At 40.6% G+C, this 14315-nt stretch overlaps 2 protein-coding genes across 2 annotated transcripts in view; one reads left to right on the top strand and one right to left on the bottom strand.

Annotated features, from left to right (window-relative positions):
• Positions 1–14315, top strand: part of LOC113397579 (uncharacterized) — a 119685-nt gene that overhangs the window by 47882 nt on the left and 57488 nt on the right. The gene's annotated exons all lie outside the window — the stretch shown is intronic.
• On the bottom strand, positions 8306–12870 carry LOC113397441 (eukaryotic translation initiation factor 4 gamma 2). The gene is made up of 8 exons (XM_026635778.2): positions 12641–12870; positions 12291–12566; positions 11317–12202; positions 11132–11235; positions 10665–11042; positions 9521–10085; positions 9278–9399; positions 8306–8999 (listed from the first exon to the last, which is right to left on the bottom strand). The coding sequence occupies exons 2-8, from the start codon at positions 12414–12416 to the stop codon at positions 8937–8939; spliced, it is 2244 nt and encodes a 747-aa protein (XP_026491563.2). The 5' UTR covers positions 12417–12566; positions 12641–12870; the 3' UTR covers positions 8306–8936.

The following is a 14315-nucleotide window of genomic DNA, read 5'->3' as shown; positions in this document are numbered from 1 at the left end:
AACTCACCTCCTTTTTGATTAATACATAAATATCTTAATTGTTTCTATTTTGTATTATTCAAGTTTTTTAATCTTCTGATTATAGTTACCTTGCTTTTTTGGATTGAAAACTGTTTACTATGTTTTTTTTTAATGTTTTTATATACTTAATCTTGCACGGATGAAATAAGAATTTTCTTCTGTGCTATTTTTTGTTAAAAAATATGTACCTTATTAACGTACTACATACATATGTCATTTTTCCAAATTAAAACCAAACTAATATTTTATATGAAAGTTGCCTATCAAGGGGGTTTTTATTTTTGTATTAAACCAGAAATTTGAACAAACAAATCTCTATAAAATATTTGGTTTAGTAGTAGTGTAAGCAAGTTGTTATCTGTTGGTCATCTGTCTCCTTCGGCCATAGAATTGGCACCATAAGAAATATTAACAATTTCCTACAACACTAATGAGCACTGATAGTAATTACACTGGCTCAGTCTCTTTAAACTAGAACACAACAATACTAAGTACAGTTATTTGGGGGCAGAATATGTGATTAGTGGATGGTCCTACTCAGATTGGCATGCACAAAGCCCTTGAGATGTATTGAATAGATTATTTTAACTAAATATACTTATTAACCATTATACATTATGTAACCTACTTTTGTACCTATTTAATGTACGATCTATTGCAAATAAAGGCAGTATCTACTCAGCATGTAAGCCTCTCATTCCTCTATTAGGGCACCACATTACATGGCGACCCTGCCTAAAGTAGATTCACGCGCGCGAGTATTCTGACACCGTCCGCCACCGCGTCGCCGACCGATTTTATATATATGGAGTGTGATTTATAAACAACGTGTTTTCATCACAATGAAATTGTCGGATAATGAAACGAATTCGATTTAAACTTATAACAGCGACTTCTGCGATTGACGAGTTCCGATTTCATATGAAAACGTCGAGCATCCTGTTATGCGTGGTGGTACTCTGCCTACTTTTGGGAGTCCGATATGGGGTATTTTGGATATATCGGAAATGTCATCTGAGGTGGATAGCGCAGGAATTTGTGCTGAACGCGAGCGGCAGCAGGGTGCGACAACTCTTCTTTCGACGGCGCCAGCGCCATACCCCTATTTGAAGATCGATGACAGCAAAGTGTACATTTGTAAAAGTGTTAAAAAGCGTATAAAGTGGTGTGAAGTGAAGTGCGGTTATTTTCGGAATTTCGGCAAGTTTGTGGACATTATTTAGTGGACTGTAGCCTTATTTACCAACGTATAATCAATATTGTTATTAAATAATAAAAAGAATAAACTTATTAGTTAAGAATATTATCTTAATATATTAACCTACCTAGAATGATTAAATAATTATGTATAACTAAATATATAATGTATACTCGTGTATAATTATAAATGTTACTGTTCTTATTAATGTGCGGAGGATCCAGGGTTTCAAACAGGTATGTTAATATTCTATTATAGATAGTAAGTATTTTGAACTCTATGGCAACATTTTTAAAGAAATTATATGAAGATTTATTAGTAGTGAGACAATATTTAATTAAAATAGGACCTGCAAGGTAAAATATTGCAGACTAAGTTAGACGAAGCTAAATGTATTATTGCACAATATAATAATTATATAGGAAGTATTGAACGGCAAACCATAGGAGAGGACGAGCTTCTTATTTTTGAAAAAATATTGTAGGGATATTAAGAAAATGTTTGAGGAAATTACTGAGTTGTGTCGAATTTCATGTTTCTAGTGATTTTTCAACAATGGTTAAATTCGACCTGAAAGTAGCTTTGAATTTATTGCCAGTGATGAATGATGACCTTTCTAATTTACGACAACTTATCGATAGTATTGAGTCCTATAGTTCGGCTCAATACTGAGTCACAGACGTATTTAATATCATTTGTGTTGAAAAGTAGACTGTCGCAGTCTGCTAAACTAAAATTAGCAACAAAATACGACACTGTAGCTGATCTTTTAAATGATATGAAAAGGCTACTTTTACCAAAGATATCTACAAATGCCTTGCAAAAACAATTTTTTAATTGCAGGCAAAATGATGCATCTATAGATGTTTTCGGGAAAACCTTATCCGAATTATTCGTTGATCTTAAAATTTCTCAATCTGAGGGAAATATTGAAAAATTTTAAAATTAAAGGCCTTTATAAATTATTACAGGAAATTTATTCCTAACTTTGCTACAAAAGCACATCCATTAAATGATTTGTGTCGGAAAAATGGTTAATTTTAAATGGGATGAGAAATGCCAAAAATTATTTGAACGATTGAAACAAAATTTAATATCCAGTCCTGTATTGCAATACCCTGATTTTTCGGAGTCTAATCAATTTATTTTACAAACAGATGCATCAGGATATGGGGTAGGTGCAGTTTTGTGCAACAGCGACGGGAGGCCTGTAGCCTATGCTAATCGTAGTCTTAACAAAGCAGAAAAAGGTACCCAACGATTGAAAAAGAACTGCTTGCGATTGTATGGGCCGTGAAGCATTTTCGTCCATATTTGTATGGTAGGAAATTCAGAACGATCACTTATCTATTTATTTGGAATGCGGGATCCATCTAGCCGTTTAATTAAATTTAGGTTAACATTAGAAGAATAAGATTTTGTACTTGAATATTTGAGAGGGAAGAGTAATTCTGCAGCTGACGCACTTTCACGTTTGCATTTAACTTCTGAAAACTTGAAAGAGATGAATCAAACGGTGATAAATGTAATGACGCGTGGCCAGATGGCTAAGCAACAACGGGATGCTATTATTTCTAAAAACGATTGGCTTGATCAACCAAAAGTTGTAGAAATACATAGCAAACCGAAATATTTCACGGAATTACGTTTCTTAAGCGCTTATGAATTAAATCGATATCGTAAATTGAAAGAGATAACGCATGAGAAGGGATGTTTGAGTTACGTGCCCTCAATGAATACAATTTTTATTAATTTAGCTTCTCGAACGCAACTATCGCCAGGCGAATTTGTGAGAGAGCTGAATATATTGTGGGAAAATAAATATAAAGGAAGTATACTTTATTAAGTCTGAGAAAAATAATAAATGAAGTAAATAACATAAGTAATTCGTCCGGACCACGTATATGTATTTTAAGAGGAACAAAGAGAATAACTGATAAAGACGATAAGTGTGTAATTTTAAACGATTTTCATATATTACCCACACGTGGCCACGCCGGCATAAGTCGAATGGTAAATAATATAAAGAAATATTATTTTTGGTCAAAATTAGAAGCTGATGTTACAGAATTTATAAAAAGGTGTGACAAATGTCAAAAACAAAAACATTCCTCACATTACACTAAGGAACCTATGACAATAAGTTCAACGGCAACTTCGGCGTTTGAGAAGATATATTTAGATATGGTAGGGCCGTTAGACAGAGATTACAATAATTATGTGTACATTTTAACTATACAATGTGAATTGAGTAAGTATATTGAGGCCTACCCATTGATGTCAAAAGGGTCAAGTGAAGTAGCCTGGAGGTTTGTTAATAATTTTATTCTCAGGTATGATATCCCGAAGGAGATAGCTACAGACAGGGGAACGGAGTTTTTATCGGACACAATGAAAGAGGTTTGTAAACTTTTACATATTAATAAGCTGCAGTCTACCGCATATCATCATCAAAGTATCGGTGCTTTGGAGAATTCTCACAAACATCTGGGTAACTATTTGCGAATACAGACAGGAAATCACCCAGAAGCTTGGAGCACGTGGTTTCCATTTTGGTGTTTTTCCTACAACACTGCAGTGCATACAGAGACTAAGTTTACTCCCTATGAGTTGGTGTTCGGTAAGAAATGTATTTTACCATCTAATTTGCAATCAGCACAAGTTGATCCTTCGTACAATTTTGATAATTATCCTTTAGAACTCAAATTCAGATTACAAACGTCACAAAAAGAGGCGAGAGAAAATTTAATAGCTAGTAAATTAAAAAGAAAAGATAAGTATGATCGAAATATAAAACCTGTGACTTATAAACAGAATGATTTGATTTTAATAAGAAATGAAACTGGCAGTAAGTTCCAAAACATATATTCAGGTCCATACAAAGTAATAAGGGAATGTTCACCCAATGTAGAAATAATTAAGAATAATAAAAACTATGTTATTCATAAACACAGAACAAAAATGTATTTTGAACCAATTACCTAATAGTTTTGTTAAAAGTTTATGTATTAAATACTTACTTCAAAAGTTTGTAAAGACAATAATTATAATATAACATTATACTATATTACATTCGTAGTATAAGCTAAAATAAAATAAATTCTAGTGATTATTATTTTTTTTTTTATTGCGGTGGAGATGAGATGTAGTGAATAGATTATATTAACTAAATATACTTATTAATCATTATACATTATGTAACCTACTTTTGTTCCTATTTAACGTACGATCTATTGCAAATAAAGGCAGTATCTACTCAGCAGTTTCGGCTTTCATTCCTCTCTTAGGGCACCACATTACAGCCCTACTACCAAGTAAAATAGTCTATGTCACAAAAGAGTAACATTATAAGTCAAACAAGCCTGTAGCTTCGGAGATCTTGTCATCACTCACATATTATATGATATTTGTCAATGATTGTTTCATAACAAAACAAGAGGCAGATGGAGCGCAGCATTATAGTGAAGCAACTAAATCAAAAGCCAATACAAAATTACTAGGGATGGGCTGAAATTCCTTTTACATTTCGGTTTAATTAAATTTCGGCATATTGAACCGAAATTCCGTTCAAATGCCAAACATTCGGTGCAAGAAAAAAGTAAAATAAAATACCTACTAGCACTATTTTGTCTGAAATTAATCATAGCTGTTAACTGTTAAGTTAGTTAAGGAAATCATAACTGGGCGTTTATATACTCATGATCATTCGATTTAGTAGAAACAAGAAAAACTCAACTTACTCAACGTGATAAAAATTGAATTTTCTTCTTTTTCATTAAATTTCATCACAGATCAGCTGTTAGATTTTGTATGGAGAAGTGAATCTTGAAAAAATTCTACATCATCATCTCTACAAATTACAAACTCCTAGTAGTGCGAAATGACGCGTCTTTGTGTTAATTAGTTAATTTGTCAGTCATCAATAGTGCTGGCATTGGCGTTCTAATTCTACAAAAAAATTGACGGAATGTGTGTAAATTTTAGACTTAAAAGTAATTTTAAATGTTATTGGTGTCCCTGAACACAAAGCCTTAACGAATATCGCTTGTTTGTTGTCAAGTGACATTGAAATGTTTTTCATCAAAAGTAGGTTAATTTTTATCAGAAAAAAAAACCAAAAACGTTGCGTATACTTTTGTACGCGCTTGAGAAGTTGAACTTCTCCGGCGTAATTAAAAGTATTTTTAATTAATTAGAATCAAATAAAAATTATCTTCTTTTTAATAACAAAATTTTTATTATTATTATGATAAACGTAATTTCTACTGTTGACCACCACTACCACCTATAACACTGACATTTAAACATTCATAATTTAAATTCGTATAGTAATAAAATAAAATTGTAGAATAAGACAAGGTCTGAAGATGTTCACTTCGAGCGACTTCAACCTTCATTATTTAGCGTGTTTAGCGAGAATCTAACAAGTGGTATACTATCACCATGGCAACGTTCATGCGCTAGCGCTACGTCCACTGCGCCTCCGGGGAGCTCCAAGTTTGTGAACAAGACGTCATTTGTTTGAGTTAACAACACTCGGTATTACGTTGATGATTTAATATTCCAGTTAAGAATTATTAAAGGTGTGAAATTGTGTGTCAATTAATGACTTTCTTGTGTTAACCGTACATGTGTGTTGGGTTAATAATAATTTGAGTATTTTTTTACAACCGGCCGACTGCTCCATTATGATTCACATTTCAGTACTGCGGAGTACTTTTAGAACACAACAAACGGAGCACACTTTAAAATTGTGACAATTCGGTTTTTTTGCTAAAAGCTTTTATCAAAATGGGCAAGCGCAAACACCCTGACAGTGACTCAAACTTGAGGTGTTTCGAAAAAAAGTATTCGGACTCCTCAATTTCCATGTCATTTGATTCATAAGATAAACCAGGCCCTAGAGAGTCCCCAATGTCACCGCCAGTGCCGTTATGTATCGAAGGTTGGTAAATTTTGAAAAACCCACTTTTTTTGTAAAAAATAATATTGGAGATTCTATCTGTTTATCGCCATATTATTATTACGAAACATAAAATCCATATTTATAAACTTGTCGTCGGTGAACTTCTTTCTTGTCGGTATGAAATAGGCGGTAAGATTCAAATTGACACAAGGGTACTGTGAAACAACTCAGAAAACATGCCAGACTTCTACGTATATTGACAATGTATTTTATCAATATGAAATGTTTATATAAGGTATCAATTATAAATAATCTAACTACTAACCACCATGGTCCATTTTTTTCTGTGGAAAGCAAAATAATGGCTTATTCGCGTAAAATTATACGTAGATTTATAACAGTTAAAAAAATCAATTGTTTTAAGGATATTGTGATATCTAAAATACCTAACTTAGAATTAACGACACAGGATCCAGATGACCTTTATACCTCGTTCGTTAAATTAATATTAAATAAAAATATATTTAAAATTAAAACTTATTATAGAAAATGTAAAATTGAAATTTAGATATTGGCATTTATAAGAGTAGAAATCAATTATATAAATTCCATATAATGAGAGGCAGTGGAATCAAGAGACTACCTTTGTGGAACATGTTAAGCGTTATTCGAAATCTATTTGTTTAAAAAATTAAATCCTAGATTCAGGTGATAAAATCAAGGCTACTTGGGATGAAATTAACAGTATATGCTGTAAACATAGAAACATTTTTTTGCCTTTAGCTTTAACCTTTGGAAATAGATATTTACATTTGGATTTGGAAGTGGTAAATGTCATCTCCTTTAGAAGCCAATAAATTACTAACAAATAATGTTCCCAAATGTAGATTTGAATTTTCATTTGAACGAGTTACTGCATTAGATTTTATAATCAATAGTGATACAGCTCCTTATATAGCCTTAACTTTTAACAAGTGTTTGGAAACAGGTTCGTTTCCTGATTTATTGCAATATATGTATAACCAAATTTTTTAAATTGGAATCAAAAGCGATCCGTGCAATTAGAGGCCTGTTTCTATACTGCCGTCATTGAGTGTAAAATATTTAAAAACCTATTTTAAATCAACTTCTGGTTCACTTTGGTATAAATAATATTTTTCATAATGAACAATTCGGTTTTACTAGAGGTAACTCGCTCTACAACTGATGCTGGAATGTCACATGCATCAATCTCACAATGCTATTGGCGTGTTCTAGGATTTATCCAAAGCATTTCATTGTGTAGAGCACGAGAAGTTTTTGTACAACCTAAAACATTACGGTGTTAATGGTAAAGCTCTTGATCTCATTGCTTCATACTTAATCAAAGAATTCAACAGGTTTCTATTAATGGAATAAAGTCTTCTGGATCTGTACGAAGAATGGGCGTTCCACAAGGATCAATTTTGGGTCCTTTTTTATTTTTGTTATTTCGAATGATCTCCCTTTTTTTTGACAGGAAACAACCTAATTATGGTGGTGTAAAAAATGCATTATCACGGATACCAAGTTGGTTTACAAAGAATAATTTAGTTCTTAATGCTAAAAAGACATAATGCATACTGTTTGCCTTACCTAATGTTAGAAAGCAAAGTTCAAGCAGCTTTAAACAATAATGATCTAAATGTAACCGACACTACAGTAATTCTTCAAGACGTATTTTGAAAAATGATTGTCATTTGTCATAACTATCTAGATGGTATAATCAATAAACAGTTATTAAGTTATTGTTGAAATTTTCACATGTTACTATCCACACCTACAAGTGAACTCAAATTATTGCTAAGCTAAGAGTACACAAAACACGAAGGAACACGAATATAATTGATCATTTGACGAACTCACCCAGTGAAGTACTTTCATAATCATACGAGGGTTTTGTACGAATTAGATTATCATCCCACGTGACCCTTGATGGTAAAAAATTTCAACATAAAATGGCTTCTCCAAACTAAATGACGATGGAATGGCCGGATATGAGTGTTGTCCAAAAAAAAAAAATCTTAAATTGAGTGCATATGGCGCCACAGTGGTTTAGTATTCCTCGGTATTCGAGAGATTAGTTTTTACACTTGAGTTGTGATTTCTACGTATTTCCTTGCAACAGGTTACCCGCAGCGGGCCGTCAATAAAAAGCAACGTTTGTAATAAATTACACTGAAGTTTATTCTCACCTTGAATACATATTGACCGATGTTGCTTATGTTTACCTTTGCATCACTTCACAACTTTTTATTACAAATCACTCAATCAACATACATTTCTTGTCTGAGGAAACATTTTTTTTTACTTTTCTATATATTTCGTTACAAAATTCTAAAATCTGATAATACAATGAAATTTAAGCATTCTTACAGTTTATCCACTACATCCATTTAGTATTGAAAATAAATGATCACGATAATAATAATAAAAATTGATTTAAGTTCTCGATAGATATATTTTTACAATTTCAACTAAAATACGCTCATTGTCAAGAGAGGGCAGATCGAAGTGCAATCATACGTTCAAACGAACACTATACATTGTAAACATTTGTAAAAGTATCAAAATCGAGTAAAAGGCCTACAAAAAATTATCTCGAGACACTAACATTCGTTTACGTAGTATAACCTAAAAATTGACCTATTTAACACTGGAGTCGTCGGCCGCGGCGAGTCTAGCGTTAAAGGGTAACGAGGGTAGGTATTAAACTATTTGGCTTAATTATATTTATATGAGATGAGCGCAAATAAAAGCGGTGCAGTGTTGGGTGTCGCCGGCAGCTGTCTCCTAGTCCTCCGCCTCCTCGTCCTCGGACTCCTGCTGCTGCAGCCACGTCAGCCATGTGTTCACCTGCGCGATATGTTCACATTTACTTCTTAAATCATCTTATACTCCATACCTGTTTCACTAGAGATCTTATCAATCATTCTCATAAATCTAGAGGTAATCGATCCAAGAGGAGGCATGAGCCCGGCCACCAAAACGTTAACGCAACACCCATGGCTTATTTAACGTGCACCGATTCAAAAAATCTTTGAATACTTTCAATTTAGTGTCAAACGTATTGAACTTAAGCCATCTAATATTTTTGTATAAAAGACACAGTATTAATCGTTATGCAGTTTCACCTGGAAGAGCGCCTCCCCCTTCCCCGGGTAGGCGTCCGTCACGTCCTCGCGCCAGCGCAGGAACGCGTCCTCCTCGCACACCTCCAGGTTGTACAGATACATGAACCAGCGCAGCAGCATGCCTGCACAAGCGGGCGCTAGTCAGCCGGACACTTACACGCACTTCGAATGAGCAACGACCGATCATCACGGGAAGGGAATCGATGTCAGAATCTAGATTTGTATATGATCGCTGGCGGTCACCTTTAGGGTAGCGATGGTGGTGCGCGTGGAGCTGCACGGCATAAACGGCGGCCAGCTGCAGGTCGGGCCGACCCTCGAGCAGCGCCGTGAGCAGCGGCGCGTAGGCCTCCGCCAGCGTCTTCTCGCGCTCCAGCGCCGCCTTGTCGGGCGGAGCCTGCCCCGCCGCGCCCGCCGCCGCCGTCACGTGCTCGGCCACGAGCGCCACGAGCGCCGACACGAAGGCGCCGTTGTGGCGCACGGCGGGCTCGACGTTGGCCTTGATCCAGCGGTAGAGCGCCGTGGGCGCCGGCTCGGCCGCCAGCTGGCGCGCCAGCGCGGCCTGCACGCGCAGCTGCGGCACGAGCGCGCCCAGCCCGCGCGCCTCCAGCGCGTCCAGCGCGCGCGCCGCGCTGCCGCCCTCGCGCTCCGACACGTAGGCGCACAGGTTGACCTTGCTCTCGCCGTACAGCGCCTGCAGCCGCTCCGCGCCCACGGCCTCGCCCAGCGCCTGCAGCACCTCCAGCAGCAGTGGGTGGTGCTGGCCGCCCTCGCACCAGGCGCCCACCTCCGACAGCGTTACTAGTTTCTGTCGATGTTTTCGTTTTAAAATTTGAAATATTAAAACGTGAATACACGATGTTGTTTTGAAATTTAAATTAAAGTTTGTACGCTATTCACTAGGAATGTTATGATTATGTAGTTTCGGGGCTGCAGATGGATGATATATTACCCGTTTAGATAAGGTCTTTACGATCGTTTCGGATAGTTTCAGCAAGGAATATTAGATCATTTCGAAATTGGAAATGAGAAAATTGCAAAATAAAAATTTGATTTTATTTGTAGCCTATTTCTATGTTTATCTATTTGTATCTCGGTAGCATCTAAATTCCGAACCGGTGGTAGCTTTACTTTAAATAGTTTGTTAAATGACTATTCAAAAGTGACGATGTAAAAGCCTACTTGAATAAAGTATATTTTGATTTTGATTTCGATTGTTCGGTGTTAGGTATAACCGAAGAAAATAAACGCTCATGGCCTCAAAAATATTGATTACGGTTACGGTTACGGTTACGGAGCTTCAGAACGACCCACACAACAATTCACTACAGTGAGCAAAATATGTCGACGCCTAATAAAATATAAATAATTGCGTTAGGGGCCGCACCTGTCGGACGGCGTGCGCCAGCAGCGCGGGCAGGCGGCGGTGCGGGTGGTGCGCCAGCAGCAGCGCGCGCAGCGCCTCGCCCAGCGGCGCGCGCTTCACGGCGCGCACGACGCCGCACGCCGCGCCCGCCAGCGCGCCCTCGGCCGCCGACAGCGCCGCGCCCGCCGCGCCCGCCTCGCCCGCCAGCGCGTGCTCCAGCACGGCGGCGATGACGCGCCGCAGCACCTTGTCGGGCAGCTGCAGCTCGCGCAGGCGGCGCAGCGCGGCCGGGTCGTGCTCGGGCTCGCCGTCGTGCTCGTCGGCCGGCTCGTGCTCGAGGGCCGCCAGCGCCGTCACCGCCTCGATGGCCAGCCGGCAGGCCTCCTCCTTGTTCAGTGCCTGCGGGAGAGATCGGACAGAATGTGACGACCCGTGACGACGCGGCGACCTCGATGACGTCGCGGACGACCGGCGTCATGGGAACGCACCTTGTCCTTCTTCGGTTTATCCTTTTTGTCGGGAGCCGGTTTGATGGCGATGGCGGGCTCCTTCATCAGCGGCGGCGCACTGGCGAACGAGGGGGTGAGGACGTCTGAAAGACGATTACGGTGTCATTTGCCGGTCGACGAGACTCGAGGTCGCGCATCGGTATCGAAAGGCGACGGCGACTCACTCTGCGGCGCGAGCGGCAGCGGCGCGGGCTGCGGGCGCGACAGGCGGTTGGCGGTGAACATGAGCGAGTTGGCCGCCGGGCGCATCTGCACGTCCTGCAGCCCGCCCGACGTCATGGTGACGCGCGACTTGCTCACGCGCGAGGACTCCTTGGAGCCGTTGCCCTGCGCCGCGTGCGCCGAGTGCGGCGAGTGCTGCTGGTGCTGCTGATGCTGCTTGTAGTGCGAGCGCGGGTAGTAGCCGGGCGCCGAGCGCTGGCGGAAGGCGTCGCGCGGCGCGAAGCCGTTGCCGAACAGCTTGTCGGGCGGCGGCACGAGCGCGGTGGCGGGCTGCAGGCTGAGGCCGGCCAGCACGTCGTCCAGCGGGCGGGAGCGCAGGCCGCCGCGGAACAGCGAGTCGCGGTCGCGGTCGCGCTCCCGGTCGCGCTCGCGCTCGCGCCGCGACGGCGGCTCGTCGTCGGCGCGCAGCTGGTGGATGGGCACGGGCCCCTCGGCCGACGACGCCGTGCGCGGCACCCAGCCGCTGCGCCGCAGCTCCACTGTGTCGCGCAGCATGAAGCGGATGCGCGGCGCCAGCTCGCGCGAGGCCGACAGCGTCTCGATGCGCGCGAAGTACTGGTCCATGAGGCCGCGGCCGCGCTCCGAGTCCAGCACCCGTCCGCAGGTGCGCACGAGCTGCGCCAGGCACTCGAGGTCCTCGTGGTGCTCGGCGGCCGCTCGCCGGGCGAGCAGGTTCTGAATGCAGCGGTGCAGGATCGACTCGGCGAGGATCTCGAGCTTGCCGAGCTCGCCGATGAATTTGATGTTGCCGAGCATTTTGCACTTGGCTAGATGTCGTTTTTCTTCTTCTTCTGGTGTGAGCGCCTTGTCGTCGAAGGCCGCGAACGCCTTTGAATGAAATATTTAAAATGCGGTTCAATTAATGTTTCGTTTACCTCAAGATATTGAATAAATGATCGGCAGAGCGAGCATGTACCTGAGCGCGGTTCTCGAACTCGGTCCGACATTTGTTAAGAAGAAGCAACTTGAAGGTGCAAGGTTGTCCGGGCGGCTCGAAGTTCGGTGCCTCCTCGCTGAGCCGCTTGCAGAGCTGCGCGTACATAGACGAGTACTTGGGCTCATCCAGCGCCTTCTCGAATATGAGAAGTATGACTCCCTTCAGCACCTTATCCGAATTCAATTCCAGGCCGAGTAGATCATCACTCAGTTTTTGGAATTTCTCCGGGGTAAGTTTGTTCAGTATGCCGCGCACCTGTGAGAACAAACGGAATCAGTCAGCGGTCGTTCGCCGAGCCGCGCAAGGCGGGGGGCACGGGCGAGCCTCACCTTTCTGTGGATGATGTCGTGTTTGGCGTCGCCGTCGGGCACATCGTGGTGCCGCAGCGAGGAGGGCGGGACCCAGCGCCGCCTCGGGGGGACCGGCGTCCGCCCCGCGGCGCGCAGCACGGGCCCCGACTGCCGCGCGCTCTCCGTCTTGCGGCCGGTGTCGCCGCCTCACGCACACTCGCCTCGCCTCCGCCTCTCTTCGCGACGCGCTCACAGATCGCCTCCGTTTGAACTCTGTCGACGTGAACACTCGTCGTTACAGTGATTATAGCTCGTTTCTGCTAATCCTTTCTGTGAAATTGATAAAGCTAGTTAGAATTTGGCTCTGCGAGTAGTTGGTGTGGTCTTCGGTTATTTTTTCTAAAATCTATAAGTATTAGCTTCGTTCGAATAAAAAGCGACCGACTGCCGCTGTGTGTATGTTAAAGTTTTTCGCATTTAAACAAATTGAAGAGCTCAGTAATATTTTGACACTTCTCGACACTAAAAATCATAAATCGAAATGTTCCTTTTGTGTCGGGACAGTTAAGTAAGTAGTGGCCGGAAGGCTTCTTCTTGGTGGTGATTTAAGGCTGATTTATTTTTATTAATAAACAGGCGGCAGCAGAACTCGTCTGGTTGTGTGCAGAAATGCAACATCACAAATAATATGCAAAAATAATAATTAAATTCCGAATGATGTTGATTCCTTATATAAATATTATCCTTGATTAATTATCGTCAAAATACCTTGTTCAGAAAGAAATTCCTCAAACTCGAAACATGACAAGACGTCAGCTGCGTTAAAAATGGTGGTCTAATAAAGTTGTATCATATAAATCGTATTATTATTTGGGATTAAAAGAAAGCTTATAATGTGCTATTAGGAATTATATAGACGTTCTGCAGCCTAACAAAAATACAAAAATTCAGTTTTAAACAAATGTTACAGCTAATCTTTTGTAAAATTAATGGTACATGGATCCATACACAGTAAGTTTGTGTTCAAGTCAGTATTACAACAAATATAATGAAGCAGGTAAAGTAGTGTTTTGTTTACATTATATAATTTAGAAAACCGGCACTAATTGCGGGTTCTTTTAATAAAGGTTTATACCTACACGAATAATTCGACACTATTTGTTTACGAGTTTACGCAAGTGAGTTTGCGTTTATTATGCCTACTTATAAACCTTTAGAAATAGACCACCAATTTAACCTGAACCTGTAGGTGAACCTAAGAAATAAAAGTAAATATGCTCCAATGCGTCATGTGTTGCATAGTCAGTCTATATACTACTTTACGTAGATCGTGAACAAATTAATTAATATCGTAAGATATCTGATATCCGCTGCTGCCGGAGTCCTAATTATAGTAAATGCATTGTCTGTTGTCTTATTGCATATAACTTAGTGAAGGCTAGGTGTTTGACTCTTAAGAGTATTTATTCATCACATTTAAATGAAAGCGCATTAAAGCCAAAGCCTATTCAATTGTAAAAGGAAATCAGTTCATAATCGGCAAAAATATCGTATCGTAAAATACAAACGCGTAACGAATAACATAACTACTTAGAACTCGCTACTTATGTACTAACTTAGCATCAGCTGAACTCGCGGCAGGTGCGAGTCGCAATACAACGCGGTCGACGGTCGCCCTCAGCAGCCGCTAGCCTTTGCGTCAGTTTCGAGACAA

Source organism: Vanessa tameamea, chromosome 3 (genome assembly GCF_037043105.1).
Source record: "Vanessa tameamea isolate UH-Manoa-2023 chromosome 3, ilVanTame1 primary haplotype, whole genome shotgun sequence".
In the NCBI taxonomy this organism is placed as follows: domain Eukaryota; kingdom Metazoa; phylum Arthropoda; class Insecta; order Lepidoptera; family Nymphalidae; genus Vanessa; species Vanessa tameamea.
Note: the sequence above shows the minus strand (reverse complement) of the source record. Positions and strands in the feature narration are given on the sequence as shown.